The sequence below is a fragment of the Xiphophorus maculatus genome, chromosome 16, assembly GCF_002775205.1.
Source record: "Xiphophorus maculatus strain JP 163 A chromosome 16, X_maculatus-5.0-male, whole genome shotgun sequence".
NCBI classification, from domain to species: domain Eukaryota; kingdom Metazoa; phylum Chordata; class Actinopteri; order Cyprinodontiformes; family Poeciliidae; genus Xiphophorus; species Xiphophorus maculatus.
In genome coordinates, this window is record NC_036458.1 from 8,426,365 (window position 1) to 8,447,135 (window position 20,771).

The following is a 20,771-nucleotide window of genomic DNA, read 5'->3' on the forward strand; positions in this document are numbered from 1 at the left end:
CTTAAACTTTGTTGTATTATCATTTAATATGCCTTACACGAACAAGTCACTGCAACTCTGGTGCATGTAAAACCGATATTTACAAAGTATGATACACAAGAAAAAAACAAAAGGGGTCAAGACATTTCCCGGTGAACCTCAGTCACAAACATCATTTAGTCATACAACTGCACCTGCTCTATGCAGCTAGCAGTACTCATCAGCAGTCTGATATTCAGGCTAACACTTGCTGCAGCTCCTCCACCTCCAGTTTCCACATCTGTCTGTGGAGCGCAGCGAAGTCCGAGAGGTCTGCTATCTTCACAGCACGGATTACTGGCTCCGGGGAAACGGCCTGGATGACGCCCATCACCATTACATATTTACCTGCAACAGCAGCGGGTGATCAATGTGGGCAAAGGTGAAAATGTACAGCAGCTGATTAAGCTTTTGGCTGTGATATTTAAGTATTCGTTTAACATCTTTTGGCCATTTTTGGATCTACAGTTTTGCAATTTATGCTGTTTAATGTGGAAAAGTAAATCATTGCACTATTTGAAAACAAGGGGTTTCAAAACAGTCATTTTTAGGTTGTAACATATCAGTGGTTAAAAAAAAGGTGCACAATATATCAAAATGCAACATTGCAAATGCAAAAGAATGCCTACACACAATCTGGCCATTTGAGAAAAGTAGCTGCTTTTGATGAAAAGATTTATTTTGGTGGCTGAAATTCAAAGTTGTGGAAAAATATTAATTGTAGTGGATATTAATGTAGTTTTTAACAACAGTATTGCATTTTCTCAGAGTAAAGTTAACATTTATTCTAATAGTTTTGACAAAATCTGGCAATTCTAAGCTCAAATATGTTTTTCTTTCATTCATACTGAATCTCAATAGATCCACTACATAAAGTGTGACTGCTTCCTAAATGTCAAAGTTAAAAGTTACTGAATCCAACTTTACAAGTTTTAGATAAACTTTTATTTTATTCATCTTGGTTCATGTTTATGAAAATGCAGTGATGAATTATGATGGTCAAAAGCAGCAGATTTATCCTAAACGTAGATCACGGTCTGGATAAATATCCTGATTTTTAACATCCCCTTTTGCTACTAGAAGCAAATAAATATTTTAGGTGTTGCATCAATGTGCATACTTGATCAAACAACTTCAGAGGATACTTTGGATACAAATATTCAAGCACTAAGAAATGATGTTAGGATTCATCAAAGTACAGCATAGATTTTTAACTTCATCTCAGCCTGTGGCTCTGCTCAGGTGTTGAGGAAGCCCAGGTTGCTGTAATAGCGACCTTCAGCTTGTCAGCAGTGGTAAGACATTGTGCACCATGTCCACACTTTTTTTCTCCCACTCAACTTTCCATTAATAAGCCCTTACACAATATCACACTCCAGTCATTTTCTCAAGATATTTTGTGGTTTATCTTTATTGCGAAAGGTGTCTCGTCTCCATGACTACAAAATCAGCTCAGTGTAAAACTCGTTAAATTTTATTTTTTGTGTGCAATTTAAATTTTCTCAGGAGTTTGGTGATAGAAATAATAAATACAACAATAAAAACCATACAAATATTTTAAAATCAGATTTCTGTGATCAGATTTTGAATGACACATGCACCCATATTACCTGGAAGCAAACACGGTTTGCCTTTGGGAATGTTATTAACGCCCTGGACGGCAAAAGTCCCTGTTTCGTCCATCAGCATCACGGTGGTCCCGCCCAGTTGGACCTCCAGCACCGTGCCCTGCATCCACACAAGAGACACACGCAGAGTGCGACCCCTGCCCGCTCGGATTACGTATCCCTCCGCGCTGTCAGCGGCACCCCGGGTCCCCGCCGCCCTCAGCTGACCTGACAGGACTTTTACCGGCGGGGAACGTTTCCCGTCCTTGCAGCTTTGCTCCAGTTTGGACATTATCGGACGAATGAAACTGACTCCAGATGGAGCAGCTCAGACTGGAAAGTTTGTCATTTGATTTCTCACGGCGCGCCAAATGTGTTACCCGGAAGATATAGATTTTTCTCTTGGGAACAGGTTCCGGCCAGGATTATTTCAAATTAAAAGCTTCTCATCTACGTCTGTGTCCATATAATCTTGTTTGAAAATTGAAATACTTTTAAATTACAGCTAAATACAAGAATGATTAGAGATGCACTTTGACAATACAACATAAGACCAAATAAATTTGTTTTATTAATACACAGTTGTCCCCTGATGCCTGCTACCTGGCCAGTTGACCAGCAGACGGTCACTGACACTTTTTACAAGGAGAGCAAGCTCTAAAAGACTTTTATGCATAGTAATGGAAAAGTGAGTGGAAGAAAAATTAAAAATATATACACATGTAACAACAGTTGTGAAAGGATTGCAAGGCAAAGCTCGGTGACGATTGAGAAGAAATTAACAAGGCACGAACTGCAGCTGGAGTTAGTGCTTTCAGACATGTTACACAGACGTATACATGACCTAATTTACAACTATTCTTTTTGTGAACCCACCCCTAAACCATAAACAATGTTAAGAGTTGTCCAAAATTTCTAATAGCCTACCTGCTTTAATGACCATAGTATAACTGTGTTTAATAAATCAGTAAACTGGCTCGAACAAAACCCCAAAGACAAACAACTGAGTATTAAGAGGAAGATTAGAGATGCCAGATCTAACAACACAGCCCAGTCAAAGCAATCTGGGCTCAACCCCCTAGCAGTGCTCAATGCCACACCATCTTCAGTAATTCATGCAAAGAGGAGCAGCTATTAAATGCACATACTGTACAGTACAAATATGAAAATATCCATCAGTATTCTTGTTTTCAATCTGTTTATGTATTTTTTTAATACTCTGGAAAAAAAAGGGAGGCATAAACAAGCCATAAGCTTAGCCATAAACAACAATTTGGTTAGAACAGAAATCAGCCCTTGCAATATATCCCTCTGTGCATAATGAATCCAAGTTAAATTTTTCAAGTATGTAGTTTATTGAGATGCATCTACATATCTGAATAAAATCAAATATGTCTACAATGAAACAAATTATTATTAACAGGTGTACACATAAATCCAAAATCTTAGTTCAAAAGTATAAAACTGGCATCTTAAAGCATACGTTTGTTCCTGACGTTTCTATTCCACACAGAAGGCATAAGCTAGTAATTCATGCAGTTTTGTTTGATACTGTAATCCTGATGAATTCATTTCTTAAATATGAAACAAGTTGGTTTGACCAATCTTAACCCTTCTACTGTGGTTTGTAAATGTAATTTTGTTTCCTCTCTTCTGTACATAATTTGTTGAAGCAGAAGAGGTCCTCAGAAAACCTAAAACAAAAGCTCTGTAATTCAAGCACAAATATGACAATTTTCTCCCTGTTTTTTGTTGTAATGTATGATTTTTATTTCAAGAAGGAAAATATGCAAAAAGCAAAACAAAAAAAGCCAAATTGTAAAACTCCATTTCTGATCTATATCAAACCTCAATCAGACCCTTATTGTGTTTCAAAAGGCAGGCACAACTCAAAAGGAACCAAATGAGTCAAACAACTCAGGGTGCATTTATTTCATTAAATAAATTTTATTTCTTTTTAAGAATAACTGAAGAAAAGTGTTAGCAATTTCTGTACATTTTTTTTTTAATTTTCCCTTGGATTTGCTGAAAACATTGATCAACAGGGCTGAGAAATTGTATGCTGCCGCATAGTGCACCTTTAACCTAAAAACAAGATAGTTAGTCCACAGGCATCCGTCAGTTTCCTTCAAAAAACATCCCAACAGTTCCTCAAGCCTCACTTTAGTCTCCAGTTTTTTAATTTATTTATTTTTATTGGCTCCTCCTCTCCATCCCAGTTCATCATTGTGAAAAAAGAGGCACATTAGAAATACTGCCATTTTCCAAGGACTGTGTCTTTGATTGCATCGACAAACTGTGCAGGCACCCAGTAGACCCAATACTGAGAGGCTTCCGTTGGACCCAACTGAAAAGCCTGCAGAAGTGGAAGATAAACTGGTGAGGAATTTTGGGATTACAAGGACTACGACAGGTTACCCACATGACTGACATTTTTAAAAAATATATGTTAGGCCTCTTGTTTAAGTCTTCAGAGAGAAAACCTAAGTCTTACTGAATACAGTGACAAAGGACTGTATGCCCAACTGGATCTTATCAATCCATTGTGTCTTCAGATCTGTCACAACCAAGACTTCATCAAGCCTACAATCAGTACAAGGAAAAAACATCTTGTTTGCATGCCTTCAGGCCTACCATCCCACCACTGAAACAATATTTGTTAGTATACATTATGTGTTCTATCTTAATATGAATGCATTTAACAGACAGTGTAATCTGGGGAAATATAAAGATGCACTTTTAAAAATTTTATTTATTTCATTAAGGGAAAAAAGCTACCAAATCAAGCTGTCCATATTTAATAGTAAATCACCACTATACCTAACAACTGTTTCGGCCAACCTTGATAGCAAATGGAAGACTTTTGGGCCATTTTGTAGAATTATTTTTTATGATTGCTGGTATGCTTTAGATACCCGTCTTCCTGCATAACCCAACTGTGATTAAGCTTAAGGTTATAAACTGAAGGATTATTTCTGGGTTTTTTGGTATAGAGTAGACTTTACTGTAATCAAACACAGCCTATTGTCCAGGACCGGAAGCAGCAAACTACCACGTTTGCATATTTTTTTTGTTTGGGTTTTTTTTTTTTTCTGAAATGCTGTAACAGAATGCACAACATACAACATTTAATTCTCTCCCCTCTGCGCTCCGTGCAGCACATTTCATTCATTAGGATGTTTGAACTCAAAGCAGAGCTGTGATTCTAGAATCTGATTCAATATTTCTGCTATCATGTATACGGGCTGTGATGCAACTCTATTGATCAAATGTACATACTCTGATCTAAAACCTGAACCAGCTGAACAAGATGGGAATAAATGTAATCTTTGATGATATTTATTTCTTCTGCTATTAAACTTAAAGTGTTCACTAAGGTGGAGCTGATGATTGATTAAGTTTTATAAGTCCTCAGTCATACATGCACAGATACTAGACATGTTACAAGAAAAGTACTTCACGGCATAATGACCTTAGTTTGTGATTCATAAAGCAAATCCTGTGGTTGATCATTTCCATATGTGCAAAGCTATGAGACACATATCTTTGACAGAGTTCTTTATAATGCCACACTACTAGTTTTATCTTAAAATAGCCTTTCCTGAGAATATTCCTCCCAAAAACACTGACAATTATGACTCAATCTCTGATGCACACAACTCCCTCAAAGCTTTCCTGGAAAAGCTACAACAGCTTTTCATGTCCTCAAAATACTTTATATTTAGAAAATACAGCTGAGTTCCATCCTATTCTGTAAGTAAATAAAACAATCTTACCTTCTGAACTTTTCTGGGTAGCATACCCCAAACACACATCTGCTAGCTCTGAGTATTAGATTTTTCTTTTATTTTATTTTACAGCTAAATCATAAATCTGACATGCAGGCAGCAACAACAATAGTTACCATCATGTGATAGTCCTCATGGCCTTCGATGGGTTCGGACACTACATTTTTAATAGAGCCCATTGGAACTTTCTCTGTTCTCTCTGCAAGTGAGAAAGCGTAAGCATAACTGCATTAGCATAGTCAGCGTCTCCGCACCGCTGGGACCTCAGTCAGGAATCATAATGTTACCTTTTGTTCCGATCCACAACTGATCTTGCTCCAGTTTGAATGTGAGTCTTACTTTTCCTCCGGATTTGTTAAACATTCCGGATAAAGGCACTGTTGGTAATCGTTCCTGTTGGTTCGACAAAGGAGCTATTAATCCCTTGTTAGTTCACTTAAAAGACAAAACATATGTTGGACAGCTGTAGCTAACTTGAATGAGCTCTAATCACCACCCCTCACCTTTGTTCCTTTGATAGATGGCATTATATCTTCTGGTTTACCTTTGTCCAGTACTTTCCTGTGTTGCTGAAGACACAATGCAGGTTTTTAAAAAAATCCATACAACTTCAGTATTTAACAGAGCTGTTGAAAAATCTTACCTTTTGCCTGCATAAGGGCTCTTTCTTGTTTTCCTCGGCTTTAACTTCCTGCTGAATAACCTCTTTCGGTGTGTTTACAGCTAATACATCATTTATTGTAGATCCGACCACCATTATTTTTGCCCCGTTTGTAACCTTTATGTCACGTAGCGTCTTATCCTCTGGAAGCAGTCCTTTGTACATCACTTTCTGCATTGCTGGTGGAAGACCTAAAAGCAATGTGAGAACTCCTTCAGTTATTAGTCAACAGCATTTGTTATGAAATGTTGTTGTTGTCTTGTTTAAAAAGTCTTTTAAACAATTTCACTCTCCTACCAGTGAGTGCATGGATCCTCTCTTTTAGCTTGGCTCCGGTACTGTCGACAGGAATTTTCAGGTCGTATTTGTTCTTGTTCCAGATAATCTTCAAGTCCACCGTCTCCTGCTTGTCGTCTGCGTCGTCGCCATTGCTAATACTAGAGTCCTGAGTTGTGGCATTTCCTGCATCTGTGAGAGATGTAGATTCTGCATCGGCCTTTTCCACATTTTCACCAAGTGCCTCTGCTTCTGTTGGCTTTGCCTCAGTCTCAGTGTCCATTACGGCTCCTTCATCTCCTGCAAAAGCATCCAGTTTATATTTATTTAAATAAAATTAAACAAGAATTCCTGGAATATATTTCAGCAGATCATGGCCTACTCCTGAGAAAATGCATATGAATATAATTCTTTAAGACTAAAGAAAGAGTAAAACAAATCTTTAGTTACAAGTAACTATAGACAAAACACTAAAGTTAGCATAGTGTTATAATCAAATGTTATTAATAAAACTGGGTAAGTTATAATTTTAGATCAAAGTGTGTGATAAATTTCTAAATCAACAACAAATAAAATGCAAAGCATGTTATTCTGAAAGGGGAGCAATAAGTCAAACAATTAAGAATATTTTAACTGATAATTAGAGCAAACACATTTGTTATCTTGTTTACTGAAATGCAGATGTCTGGTGAAACACTGAATTCAAATAGAAAATGTGATTCTGGGCCTCCTGAGTTTACTGCCTTTGATCAAACAAAACACTGAACTTTCTGCAGAATAACATCTGACTAGTTGGTTTACAATTTCACCTAAAACCAAATTAAAAACATATTATGTTGCTTAATAAAGTTTTTTTATACTATACCAAAATGTTTCAAGATTCCCTTGTATCCTTTATAGTAGCAGTGTGCATATATAGTCAGTGGGACTTCATGAGAATCTATTTGAGTACTCCTTAAATGCTCATCTGAACATTTAAGGTGTAAAGATGGGGGGTTTTTTTAGACAACACATTTAAGATTCTCCTAGTTTCGCTTTTTTCCTCCTCAGCCGCATTCACTCTCGAGGTCTTTCTAGCTCTTTCTATCGCTCACATTTAATGAAAGTCACCAGTTTTTTTGTACCATGAACGAAATTTTTTAAAAAAAACAAAATAAACAAACGCAAATTATGCAATTATGGCAGACAAAACAACAAAAAAACCAAACACCCAAAAAACTGAGGATCTTAGCCAAAGTAGTCACATTACCGTGAGCCGTTCACGAGATTCCAGTACTTTCGATAATTATCTTTAATTGTCTTATATAGGTAATGATAATTTACGGTCAAATGCTCACACCTGTTAATGCTTTCGACCTTAATAGCAGCTGTCGTCAAATGTAGATAAAATGTAACTGATGTTAGCTATCGTTAACGTTTGCTAGCAGGACCGCTGCTGAACATTTACAGAAAAAACGTAGCAGAGAAACGCACATTTACATCACCGTCTAATAATAACAGCATGTTTCAAAGACTAAATTAGACATATGTGACATTTTATTGCTACAACATAAACGTAAACTAAAAAGGTTCTGTGTATTTTTGCTCAATTTTCTCTATACCCACCATCCTGCGTCGCCATGATGATTGTGTACAATCTGTCGGTTTGTGGCAAAGAGGATACAGGAAGCAGGATGACTCCGATGCCACTAAGAAAAGTCTAAAATAAGTTAGTTATGGTGCGCCAATGAATTGATATGGATGGTAACAATGTGTTAATATAATTTAATTGTTCAAAATATATGTATAAAAATATAGTAACGAAAACTTGACTTAGTTAAAGCCTTTGTAGACAATTTATCATAAAACGGATATGTAGAAACGCGCATGCGCATTTGGAGAATATTTTATGTGGAAAACATGTATAACTATACAAATATATGTAACTTTGTTGTCAGTTTAATTGGGGGAAATGAGAACCATGAAATAGTCTTTGTTAAAAATAGATTTTTAAAGAAATAACTTGAAACTAAATGTAGACATGTACGTAGTAGTCACAGCTGGAAAACGTGGATGTGAAGGCGGAAGTAAGTGGCAGTGAACTCTCTTGTTATTTGGCGCATCTTTGCACTGTAGCAGCCAAGACAGACATCGAACGATGGAACTTTTAATCTTGTTTTCCGTCTTTGAAAATATCTTGGAATTCAAAATAAAATCAGATTTTTGGAAAATATTTTAAAAAGCCAAACAACTATGTCAAAAATAACAATTAAAGACAGCCCACTGGGATAATATCTCAATTTCACTTCTTTGCTTTTAAACACTTTGGATTCTCAAAACTGAAAGCTAAACAAATTCACAATACACAATATTGTATAAATCTCAAATTACTTTGTAACACAATAATTGTTTTGTAATTGTTGAAGTTTTTATTCGTATTTTGCAAATGTTCAGTAATTTTCATGAAGGTACGTTTCCCGTGGCCTCCTCCGGACGGCAGCAAACACAAATGACCACAAATTACGCGGACAGAAGAAGAGGCAGAACCCAGAACTACTGTCACGACCGTCCTCATGACGACGAAAGAAAAAGTCTGAGTGAAAAAGAAAATGAGCGGAAAAACTGCTTGTAATTAAAGTCACAAGTTGTCATGTGTACTCTGTGTAATAGGAAGGAAGTGTTCTCGTGTACAGTGCTCCACTGTTGCTTTCTATTTGCATCTCCTCAGTGCTCCTCTGGTTGCGAATAAACTGTAACTAAACAGTTGGTAAACTTTGTAAAAATGGAGACATTCGGGTCCTCCAGGGTTTAAGAGTTGTAGGTGGAATTCATCGACAGAGGACGTTAAAAGCACTAATACTTGTAATGTATTAGGAGGAAAAAAGAAGACAGAATGGCAGACAGAAGGACTTACAACGTTGTGGTTTTGGGTGTAGGATTTCTGTTCATTTTCACCGCCTTCACCACCTGTGGGAACATTGAAGTAAGTTCAAAAACTATCATCTGTTTACCATGGTGCTTCTAGTTTGTAGTGTGGATTCCTCAAATGCTGATTTTGCAGATTGAAGATGTATTTTAATTAAAACAAGGTCTCAAAAATGAAATCTTGCGTTACAAATCAACACGTGCAACTCGCAGCTGTTATTTATTTACTTTGTTCTGTACGATAGCTATGCGTTTCATAAATGAAAGCATAAACAAGAAAATCAGTCTGCTGCTGTTTTTTGTAAAGTGAAGGAAATGGAAGTCAGGGGAGTTAGTCAGGCGCTTCTCGTGTTTCTGATTTTCTTCAATGGTCAGTGAAATTATCAAACAGGATGAATGACCTGAGGCTAAATTGGCTCTGAACTGTTTTGACAACCCTAATTCATTTTTCCCCCCCTTTCAGCAAACTGTGGTGAAAAGTCTGAACAATTCAACTTTCAGCGGAAGTGGTTACCACAGGTAAACGAAAGAAAGAAAAAGTTTATTTCACCAAATTAAAAAACGCATAAAGATGCTAACTGTATTTTCTTGACTTCTTCTGCAGTCTAGGGATCATCTATGGAGTTTTTTCGTTCTCCAATCTGGTTGCACCAACTGTTGTTACAGTTATTGGAGCGAAACTGACCATGTTTTTGAGTGGCCTACTTTACAGGTAAACTTGGCTGTGCTGAGTAGAGAAAGAGAAGTAAGGACATAAATGCTTAAACATGTGGCTTATGGCTGTGCTTTTGTTTAGTGGTTACATTGCAGTGTTCATCATGCCCTCTACTTGGTCATTTTACCTGACCTCTGTTCTCATCGGTATAGGAGCAGCATGTAAGTTCCCATTTCATAAATTCTCTCCCCATATTTTGGTTAGTTATAAATGTGTATTGGAAGTTTTGTTATTCCTACTCCTTTGTGCAATGCACTGGTACACTTGAAGCAAATCAGACCCTCAGCTTGATGCTACCACCTGCATGCCTGAAAGTGTCAGTTTAAAACCTCACTTCTTGGTGGACAGAGACGTTGGTAATCTGGATTCTTCCAGTTTTTAATAAATATGCCGCAGTCTTTTTGGCTTCCCGTCTGTTCGTAAACATCCTAACCAGTCTCCTTCCTTAGAGAGTGACAATTTGCTGCAGATGTTTGCAGCTTAGACCCAGCTGGGTGTACAAAAAGGACAATGACATGAAACGCACACAAAACTGGTTTTGAAATGGACATATTGGTATTGAATATAGAAATAGAAAGGCTATCCCAGATCCTCAGATCTGTTGGAAAATTTGCAGACTGTGCTCAAACGCAAGGTCCGTCTCAAAATTACAGAAAGTTTAGAAAACCTCTCCATGGAAGAGTGGTCAAATATCCAGCCAGAATGGTCAGAAGCTTGTTTGTTGGCCACAAAAAGTCTGTAGTCAAAATTAAACTATCTTGAAAACCTAAAATGAATTATTCTCAATAATGAGTTTATGTAAACATTTCACCGACCCTATATTTATATAAATAAAAAGACCTGAAGCAGCTATACTTTTTGTACTTGTCTCTAAGCTTAATTGCTCTCACTGAGAATACATAGTGAAACAGCATACAGGGTATTAAGAATAGCTGAAGAAATTTAAAGCTTGTAAATAGTTCAGCATGCTTGCCTTGGGCTACTGCAGCCCATGGAAGCTCTGTTTGTCTGCGGTAAAAAATAAATAAATTTAAAAAAAGAATCAAAGTTGTGGTTAATCATGCGTACAGGGATTATTGCGCCTGGAATACGACGATGCTATAAACAGTGTATCCTGAATTAGAACTTAAATGGGTTAGGAACTGTGTCTCCAAGTAACACAGAGCATCTTAAGTTTACTCATAAATGTTGGTGAAAATACAGAGAAGACTGTCTACTTACTATTTAAAGGAATAACACAAAAAAAATGATGTGGGGCAGTTGTTTTAAGTTTTCTTATTTAATGCTGCCTCAAAACACTGCAGTGAGTTGCATTTTTTATCTTTTGGCCACTGAATATTTGAATGCATTACTTACTTACACACCAGCGTCATTTATCCCTTCTTGTCGGCAACTGAGCGGTGAATATCTTTTCCCTCCCTCTCTGCGTCGTGCAGTGCTCTGGACTGCGCAGGGGCACTTCCTGGTGGAAAACTCCGAAGCTTCCACCATCAACAGGAACACCGGGCTTTTCTGGGGTCTACTACAATGCAGGTAGCTACACGTTATACTCCAGGCTCAGTCAAAATGGGAATGCATGCATGCTGTAATTCTGGTCCATATTTTGAGGTTTGCTCAAAACACACTTTGTTTCAGAACTTGAATTATTGTACATGGAAGAATTCATATAAGAGCAACTTTTGTTGTATTTGGGAATTTAAATTTTTAATTAGTCCTCATTGTATAATGTGTTCCTAAAATTGGAGGAACTTTTATTTTTCAATGTTTTCTTAATTCTTAATGCTAAGTCTCTACATTTATCCAGGACTTAATTGTACTCAAGCTTATACTCAGAATTCCTGTCCAGAAGACATTACGTCTCGGCAGGATATATTCCTTTGCTCTTCATTTACCATAATCAGATTTTAATAAAACACGTTGCTGCCGTTAGTCTCTCTCTCTCTGTTAAAACTAAACACATCAGAGCTCCTTAAAAGCACAGCAAGCAAGACTTGGCCCTTTTCGTTTCTTGGATTTGGCCCATTTCTCATGCACGCTGGCTTGGACAGCTAATTTGTGTTTGCTCCAATTTGCAAATTGAATTAGTATTATAATTACATTGGCTGTCACCTGTGCCAAAGCTCCCAATAGGGCCATGCTAATCTGACTCTGCAGGGATGATCACGGCCGTAATAAACTTATGATTCAGTCGCTCACAGGCTGCAAACACAAACACAGAATGTCACTGTTAGCAGTCATGAATAACCTCTGCTTCTCCTCACCTGGGTTCTTGGAAGGAGACCATATGTATACGGATATTTAATCAAAGACAGAAATAGATCTAGATATTTAATGGAACGTTTTCTTTTTCTTTGAAACCTCGCTTATTTATGTGAAAACCTCACCATGGGCAGAAATTCATTATTTCTAAAAAATAAAATTAATGTAGGTAACATTTTCTACCACTCAAACATAATTTTTCGAATGGTTCACTTAACATCTCGCTCATAGGTGGTTTTTTTTTTAATTACACTAATCCACCAAGTGGAAAAACCTCAATTAAAGGTCACAGTTTTTTAAGCTCCAAAAGGCAGAAAAGAGGCTTGATGCATACAGATTATGGGTTATGTTTAAAGGTTAAAATGCTTAAAACTTACACAGACCGGCTATAATTATCATGAAAGTTGATGAGATTTTTCTCATTCTTAAATTGGCTGCATAATTATTAAGATATCCATGAGAACAAGGAAGTCACATTATTTAATCACAGCCTGCTGCCTTAAAAGCACCTTGCAAAAATGAAGAAAAAAAGTCATTATAAAACAAGCAGAAGAGAAAGAAAAAAATCTAATTACGTGGAAAAATTATAGAATCCCCTATAATTTCCATTTTTACTCACACAACTGGCAAGCTTTTTTTTACATTTTGGGAAAATACAAACTAAATGGTTAAGATTGTTAGAAAAAAACAACACAGCAGATCAAGAAATACATCAAAGCATCAACTTAAAGAAACATTCCTTGAAACAATTGAAAACTTCTTTTTTTTGAGTTTAAGTCATAGTAAGTTAATCAGTTGTAGGTTGAGCAAAACAAGCTCAGACCAGGATACCACCGCTTCAACGTTTAAGAGATGGTACAGAGCTAAAGTTGGTATGCAGTGTTTCACTTCCTCCTAACAACATATCTTTTTTAAACCGGACAGCTCAGTTCTCATGGTTACAATTCATAAAACATTTCTAAAAGCTCCTTCAGGCATAACCACATGATATTAAATAGAGAACCTTCTTTTCCAGATGAATAGTTGTTTTTTTCCTCTAGCAGGTCAAAGTTGAACACTGTTGTTTAGTCGTCTCATGAAAATTAATTGATGGACAAGAGTCCATTAAATGTCTAGGATTTTTTTTTTTAACTCTAAGGAGATTCTTACCTCTTCTAAGCAAGTTAACAGTGGCTCTTAAATTCCTCTCATTTGTACACCCTGTCCAACTACTGACCGATGATTGCAGTGAAAGATTTTTTTTTTTATTCTGAAATATAATGTTGCAAATGTGTGTTGCTGAAATTCAATTAGGTTTTGTGTATTCCACAATGTTTTCACATTGGGTCCCCAGACGAAGGTCGTGCATAATCTTAATCTCGCTGTAGCACACAAAAGCTCAAGGCCATAACAGAACTTCAACATCTTTATGCCACAAAATAAATAAATAAATAAATAAATAAATAAATAAATAAATAAATAAATACATACATTTCACAAAGTCTTTCTAATATCCCCATTCCTACAAAAAATAATGTTTTACCACGGATTTCGTTGAGAAGGAAACAGTGTTGGGTCTGTGAGAGCCCAGGCTTCCCCCTCTCCTTCTTGGCAGAACTCCTGGTGAACATCAAATAAAATCAATCTTCTTAACACCAAATCGCAATCCATTCTAGTATATTTCAAATTTTTTATTTCAGCTACAAAATACATGTATTTTCCTCAGACTTGCATGCTTTTCGCTCACATGAGCATGGAGGAATAGTAGATGCATTCGTTTAAAAAAATCAATGAAGAACAGAGGAAAACATGGGAAGAAAAAAGAAAACAACTCCACCTAGAACCTCCACCTGCTCAAAATGACACATGGACAGACTTACTACTGCTCAGTAGAAGTTTTTGCATGATAGCAGCTGATGTGTTACATTATGGGACTTTTCAGAGAGACAACATTTGTTCTTTTATGTAACGACAAGCAGAGGCTACATTTTACATTTCATTGTGGGGATTTCTGTGGGTGCCACGCTCCATAAACTTCACACAGAATGCTGACGCTGGGATAACATGGCATATAGTGAATATACAGTGCTCTATATAATATATAAAGAGCAATTGTGGGCAGTGTGGACTTGTACAGCAGGCTTGATTTAAAAGCTCCCTAAAGGGAAAGTGGGCGGCATATTTATGGACGGGTGAAAACAAACAGGCCAGCTGTGCTAATGATCAGAAAGACAATAGAAGCTTTTTTTTTCTCCATTCATTAATAGAGTCCCTTTCATTTGCAGCATGCTGTTTGGGAATCTTTACATTTACCTCGACTGGAACGGAAAATCAGAAATATCAGGTGAAGTCAGACTCAGCTAATTACCGTTTTGATTATAAAAGCAAAAATGTTGCACAATGATGCAAGTAAATTATCATCACACAGGATTATACGACTGGGTGGTAATTATAAATCTGTCTCAGCTCGATGGTCTTAAAATATCTGTCGCCTTTTATTAAAGCTGTTTATTTTAATCTCAGACAGCAGCAGGAGGAATATTTTTCTGTTCCTGCTGGTCTCCTCCGTCCTTGGCACGCTCAGCTTCCTGGTCTTGAGGACGAGTCATCGTGAAGAGGAGCTGCTGTCTGAAGAGGAAGGGCAGTCGCTGCTCTCAACGCGCACAATGTAAAGGACCGTCCTTCAGATAATTACACTTCTTTCCCCGTGGTCTTACAAAATCAACCAGAATGTACTGGGGTCGTCACTCAGGAATAACATAACGAATCAAAGAGGAAACAGTTGTGAATTTATTCTTTTTTTTAATCCACAAAATGATTTTCCTCCAAATTGCCAGCCTTGGATTTTCCAAGTGTTTGTCAAGATCAACGTAATGGTACTGGTTCCAAATTGCAGAAATTTGGAACCAGATTTGTCCTTCAAAAAAATTACACTGGAATTTCTTTCGTCCAGGTTTTTATAACTTCGACCTAGTCGAGTCCAGTGACGGTACTCAAGAAGAGTAGACTGCAATCAGGCAGATCCTGGCCAGCTAAGATGGAGAACTGTTGAGTGTTGAGAAAGGCCCTCAATATGATTTTTTTTCAGGCGTGTTTTAATTTCCATGAATGTGGACGAGGACCTGAAAAGAAAGACGACTGAAAGTCAGATGAGAAGTATTTATGCACAAAAGCTTTTCCAAATGGCATGTAAAGAAACTGAGCTGAATTAAAGATGTAGTTCACTTCATGTTTCCTCTGGAGTAAATCAATGCATTTCTCTGTATGGCTGAGTAATTGATTTCTATTGATCATTTTGAGCATTGCAGAAGTTTGACATCAATGTCTCTTCCGCTGTTTAGGTACAAGAACAGAGCCAACACCGCTCTACAGGATACCAAAACAGAGTTCCGTAAGTTTTTATTTAGACTTTATTTAAATATTACACAGAATCAAAAATGCAGGATCCTGAGTTCAAATGATGAAAACCCTTGCTTACAGTGCTCTCCACAAATATTTGAAACCCAGGTAAAAATGTTTTTAAGAAATCCAAAAATAAAAATATCTTTTCTTGCAAAGACATAACCTGACACTTAATAAAACTGCTGCATTTCTCTTACGGTGAGCTTGCCATTTGTTTCAATTGCAGCAAAATAAACCTTTATCTTCATGCAGTTTTCTTTGCAAAAGCATAAGTTGTTTTAAACTGTTTAATCATATTTGACTGTGATTTCTCTTCTCTTTCCCATTTTGAAGCTAAGAGAAATTGACTTTGTATGAACCTGTCAGTATTTATACCCTAGGGAAGCAGGAGGTTATGGCCGGGTTACTTGCTAATCTGATTCATTAAAAACACAAACGGGTTTGAGTTGTATAGTTATTGTTGGAGGTGCAAATGGTTGTGCTAAAATGATTTCTTTCTTAACTTTACACTTTCTTTCTCGTTGAATATGCACTTAAACCAAAGGTTGGAGTATTATGTTATAGCCTACACATTTATCAGACTGCTGACTTGACAGTTGTCCAGACGACAGTCATAAAAAGTTATTGATAGAGAAGTTGACTGTTCACAAAGTTCTGTGTGCCATTATATTATTGGAAAGTTGAGTGAAAGGAAAATGTGGTAGAAAATGATCAAACTACACAAAAATAACTGAAACATATTGCTCTAGTTTTAATAAATCTGTCTAATTTATGAGGCATTATCACTATATGTGTGCTTTAGAATTGAGTTGATAGTATTTACATTTATTGAGATGGACTCAATAAATACGCAAGCTGCTGCATTTAGGGTCACAGTGTATATAATTGTATATAATTAAATAAGTTAATAAGGAATAAAAAAAAGAATAATTCTGAGAATATGTTAACATCTAAACCCAAACATTATTTATTTTCTTTTGTATTTCACTGAGAAACTTCTGGAGGAGTAATTCTGTTCAAATACTAAGTACAACAAAAACAATCTTACATTTACTTAATCTTGGTGATCACTACAGTCTTTATCTTGAGCTTTGTGTTGCAAATGAGGCCCAAAATGACTAATGGCATCACAACATTTCCACCCCCCACAAAAAAAACTTGACATTTTCCTTTTGCTTCCTGGTGATTTGTATTTGCGTCACATCTGACTGCTTCCATTCTGCAGCTAGCAGGCAGTTTTGTTTTTCTTCAAGTAAAACTTGCTTTCATGTGGATAAAAATCTCCCTGCTACGCGACAGAGTACACAGACAGTGCCTTAGTGTGAGTTTATCTCAGATTATCTCTCTGTTTGTCAACTGGAAACTCTGCCGCAGTTGCTCCTGCTTTCAGTGCTGCCCCGGGTTGTTTGGATGATCTGATTGCTCTTTGTCTCGTGTGTATCTTGTGCACACGTAGACTTGTGTGCACCTGCCTCGAAAGATATCGGGTTTATCAAAGATGCATGCTGATTCATGTCAGAAAGGGCATCAAGGCATACATAAACAAACCTACTGGGATTTCTGCCCTTAAATCTAGATTTCTCTAACAGCCTGAATGGAAGCCTCTCCTGGGTGCTTTTCTTTCTGCATTTAAATGTGGCTCTTTGGCTCATTTCTTTTTCTCCCATCCTCTTCCAGCACAGAACTTTAATTCTAAGGAGAAAATTGGGCTTTAATGTCTGCATTTTAATCCACGCTTTGTGAAGCAGTAAACGAGGCATATTTGTTCAAAAAATATGGCTTCATTAGCAATTCAAATGAGTGCATTGGATTCTATTTTTTTTTTTTTTTTTCTCTTACAGAAACCATCCTGCATCTATTGAAGACAAAAACAATAATGCTCCTGAGTCCCTGCATGGTCTACAGCGGTAGGGGAAATGTAGAAAATCTTCAGGCCGCTTGTGAAATGCTTGAAGTTGGCGCTGAAAACACACTGTCCCGGTTCTCCAGGGCTTGAGCTGTCTTTCTACAGTGGAGTGTACGGAACGTGCATCGGCGCAACTGCCCACTTTGGAGAAGCAGCCAAGGGCTTCATTGGGATCTCTGGGATAGTGGTGGGCATCGGAGAAATAGTAGGTGGGTCAACGCGCTGCTCACAGAGATTTAAAAACCCACGAGAGGTTCTTGAAGTATTCTTTGTCCCATCAGGTGGGGGGTTGTTTGGACTCCTGTGCAAAAACAGTCGCTTCAGACGAACCTCGGTGGTGTTTCTGGGGATGGTCGTCCATTTCGTCGCTTCCTACCTGATTTTCCTCAACATCCCAGATGACGCGCCTGTCGTCGTTGAAACCACCACAAAAAAGAATCCATTTCTAAGCCCATCGTAGGTGGTTTCTCTCATTATTTAACAGGAGGGAATTCAAGCAGTTGTTATTCATGTCATGTTATTAATAAGCATTTTGTTTTCTCCTTCAGTGCATCCATTGCCCTGCTGTGCTCCTTCCTGCTTGGACTTGGAGATAGTTGCTTCAACACGCAGCTCTACAGCATATTGGGTTATGTTTACGCCGAACAAAGCACGCCTGCCTTCGCCATCTTTAAATTCATCCAGGTAATCCTCGATTGCCAATTCTCAGACATTGTTAGCAGAGCCGAGCAAAGCTCAGTCAAAATGTTGTCCTGTCAAGTGTGAAATAAATTCAGCTGAAGCCTCATTAATAGGGATGGAAGGTGTCAGAAAGGCAAATCTTCACCTCGCCCTCTTTTCTTTGCAGCATAGTTGATCTTGAAAAAGAATTACCTCTAGGAAATTGTGATATTTTCTAAGCTTGCTTTTCAAATAGCGGAACATATTTTTCAAGGTATTATAATGAGCAAGTCTTTTAACTCTATGTTAGCATGCAGTGCTATGAAAAAAAAGTATTTGTCTTCATACAAATTTCTTTCTTTTTTCTTTTTAGCAGTTTGCATTTGAGAATTTTATTTCATAATGGAGAAAGCTATCCTAACATCAAATGTGAAAACCACTGCTGAGCGAACAAGCCACAAAGTACTTTATCATTTTTGTCCAATAAACACTCTGCTTGAACAGTCAATTTAGAGACCAATTACATTTTTACACAGGAACGGGTTGTCGATAGATTAAATACTCATTTGAAAACTGCTTTGTGTTTATTCAGATTAGCAAAAATTAAAATTTGCTGGATGATTTTAAACACTTCATTATAATAAAAAAAACTAGACTGATTTCATCAAGCCAATTATGTTAAAATATGGGACAATTACCGTCATATTTAAAAAATTTGATTATTGAAAAGTTCATTTATTTCAGGCCATTATTCTGTTAATTATGCAGATTTTCAACTAATGAAAACACATTTAAGATTAGAATATTACATCAGGACACCAAAAAGGTAAATATTTTTAATACAGAGGTGGGCTTAGTTAAAAGTATATTTAATACGTTCTTAAATATTATTTTCAAAAGTTACATTTAATCTGACAAATGAGAAGATACTACTTCATTCAAACAGACTTGTCTTTCTAGTCCAGTGGTTCCCAAACTTTACCACAATTTTGTCAAGACATTTCAAAACTGTAGTAAATCTGAAAATAACATATCCATAGAAGTTGAAATTCTCAACTGTCATGTAATTCAAAATGGCGTCGAGGAAAAGTGATGGACTCTCACCAACCCTGACCCTAAAATTCAACATGGCTGCCTTTCACATGAAAGTTAGTTTTAACCACTGTAAATAAAAAGTAAATCAATCAACCGATACATCCATTTTGGAACATGGAACTCCAACATGGTTAAGTTGGATTTGATGTCTTTGTCAGATCCATGTTCTAACTTCAGAGCAATGTAGAAAAAGAACAACAAAAAAAAACATACATCATGCCTAGCAAACTGTTCCTAGTGCACTGTGGTTCACCTTGTCACAGCTAATTTGCACATATTTACTTTGTAATTAATGCCAAGATTTCTTCTGAGTACCACTAGAGGTAGCTCAAATACCACCAGTGTAACATGTTCCACAGTTGGACAAACATGGCTACAGATGAGATGTTGCAAAGCTTGCAGTTCTTTCTTCTCATAACCAACAATAAAATGTATGTTTCCTGTTAGTCTGTGAGTGCAGCAGTGGCGTTCTTCTACAGTGGCTACCTTCTGCTAACGTGGCAGCTCCTGCTTCTGGTCATCCTCGGCTTTACTGGAACTCTCTGCTTCTTCGTAGTTGAGAGGATACAGGAGTACTCCATGGATTCACAGGAATTTTGAAAAGCAGGATTCTGTGGTCAGAATCATTTGTGTCCTGGAAAACAAATGTAGTCCTGAAACTCAGTCTTGCATTTTTAATTTTAAAAAAAATAATGTATCATTGTAATAAAGTAACCAATGAAGTACCACAGCATATCAACTGCCGCAATATGTTAGAATGTTATCAGTTGTCTCTTTGGACTTTGTTTCACTACATAGTTGCACCTAGTCCAGTGTTATGGTTAAACGTTTATATCCTCTTGTTTTATATTTCTAGCTCAGGTTTGTCTTAATGAAAATTCTAATATTTTATGTATCTACACCTTTTTTATATAAATGATACAAAATAATGCCTGACAATCACTTTTATGTCATGTTTGTTCATTTTGCTTTATAGTGTAAATGTTTCTTCCTTTTGGTAAATCTTTGAATAATAAAAGTTTAACTCACGTCGGAATCCTGTGACTGTTGCTTGCACAAGGCGCTGCCATTGCTGGAAATTACGCACACAAATTCTTATCTATGCATTTTAGCATGAAACCTGTCATAAATAGGGTTTGAATTAATAATATCAGAATAAATATTTAATATGCATCAAATATAAATGTCAAAAACAATATCATTTATTAAAATATCTATACATTTTAAATGTTGAGTATTTATTTTTAAATATATGTAAATAGAGTGAAATTCAAATATAAATATTGAATGTATACCTTGAGTTGGTACAAATTAAATATACCTACTAACAGGTAAATTTAGCAGATGTCCAAAGTCAGACTGTGTGTTATATCAGTCTGTGTTGATCTGAGAAGATGTCAAAATGTGTTCCTCCTCCTTTATGCTTGAACTTTGACTTGACAAAAAAGTCCTTTACATTGATGTAAGAACTGTAGCTATGGTGCTCAGTGTGTTTTTAGCA

General features: G+C 36.7%; 3 protein-coding genes across 4 annotated transcripts; 1 reads left to right on the forward strand and 2 right to left on the reverse strand.

The window, feature by feature from the left end:
• Positions 1-8: 8 nt before the first annotated feature.
• Positions 9-3,458, reverse strand: rmi2 (RecQ mediated genome instability 2). The gene is made up of 2 exons (XM_005796789.2): positions 1,629-3,458; positions 9-366 (listed from the first exon to the last, which is right to left on the reverse strand). The coding sequence occupies exons 1-2, from the start codon at positions 1,915-1,917 to the stop codon at positions 215-217; spliced, it is 441 nt and encodes a 146-aa protein (XP_005796846.1). The 5' UTR covers positions 1,918-3,458; the 3' UTR covers positions 9-214.
• Positions 3,459-3,552: 94 nt separating this feature from the next.
• ubfd1 (ubiquitin family domain containing 1) lies at positions 3,553-8,044 on the reverse strand. Its single transcript, XM_005796726.3, has 7 exons — positions 7,956-8,044; positions 6,372-6,650; positions 6,057-6,265; positions 5,917-5,982; positions 5,701-5,806; positions 5,530-5,612; positions 3,553-3,981 (listed from the first exon to the last, which is right to left on the reverse strand). Exons 1-7 carry the CDS (start codon positions 7,969-7,971, stop codon positions 3,871-3,873), a joined length of 870 nt encoding a protein of 289 aa, XP_005796783.1. The 5' UTR covers positions 7,972-8,044; the 3' UTR covers positions 3,553-3,870.
• Positions 8,045-8,843: 799 nt separating this feature from the next.
• Positions 8,844-20,299, forward strand: LOC102227235 (UNC93-like protein MFSD11). Of its 2 annotated transcripts, XM_005796790.3 has the most exons (13): positions 8,845-9,312; positions 9,718-9,773; positions 9,859-9,966; positions 10,051-10,130; positions 11,406-11,502; positions 14,493-14,551; positions 14,731-14,875; positions 15,549-15,598; positions 17,451-17,516; positions 17,599-17,724; positions 17,797-17,971; positions 18,064-18,199; positions 19,718-20,299. In XM_005796790.3, the coding sequence occupies exons 1-13, from the start codon at positions 9,223-9,225 to the stop codon at positions 19,868-19,870; spliced, it is 1,341 nt and encodes a 446-aa protein (XP_005796847.1). In that variant the 5' UTR covers positions 8,845-9,222; the 3' UTR covers positions 19,871-20,299. The 2 variants fall into 2 exon arrangements, with proteins under 2 accessions (XP_023204793.1, XP_005796847.1); XM_023349025.1 differs by having other exon boundaries at positions 8,844-9,312; positions 17,599-17,971.
• Positions 20,300-20,771: the final 472 nt, after the last annotated feature.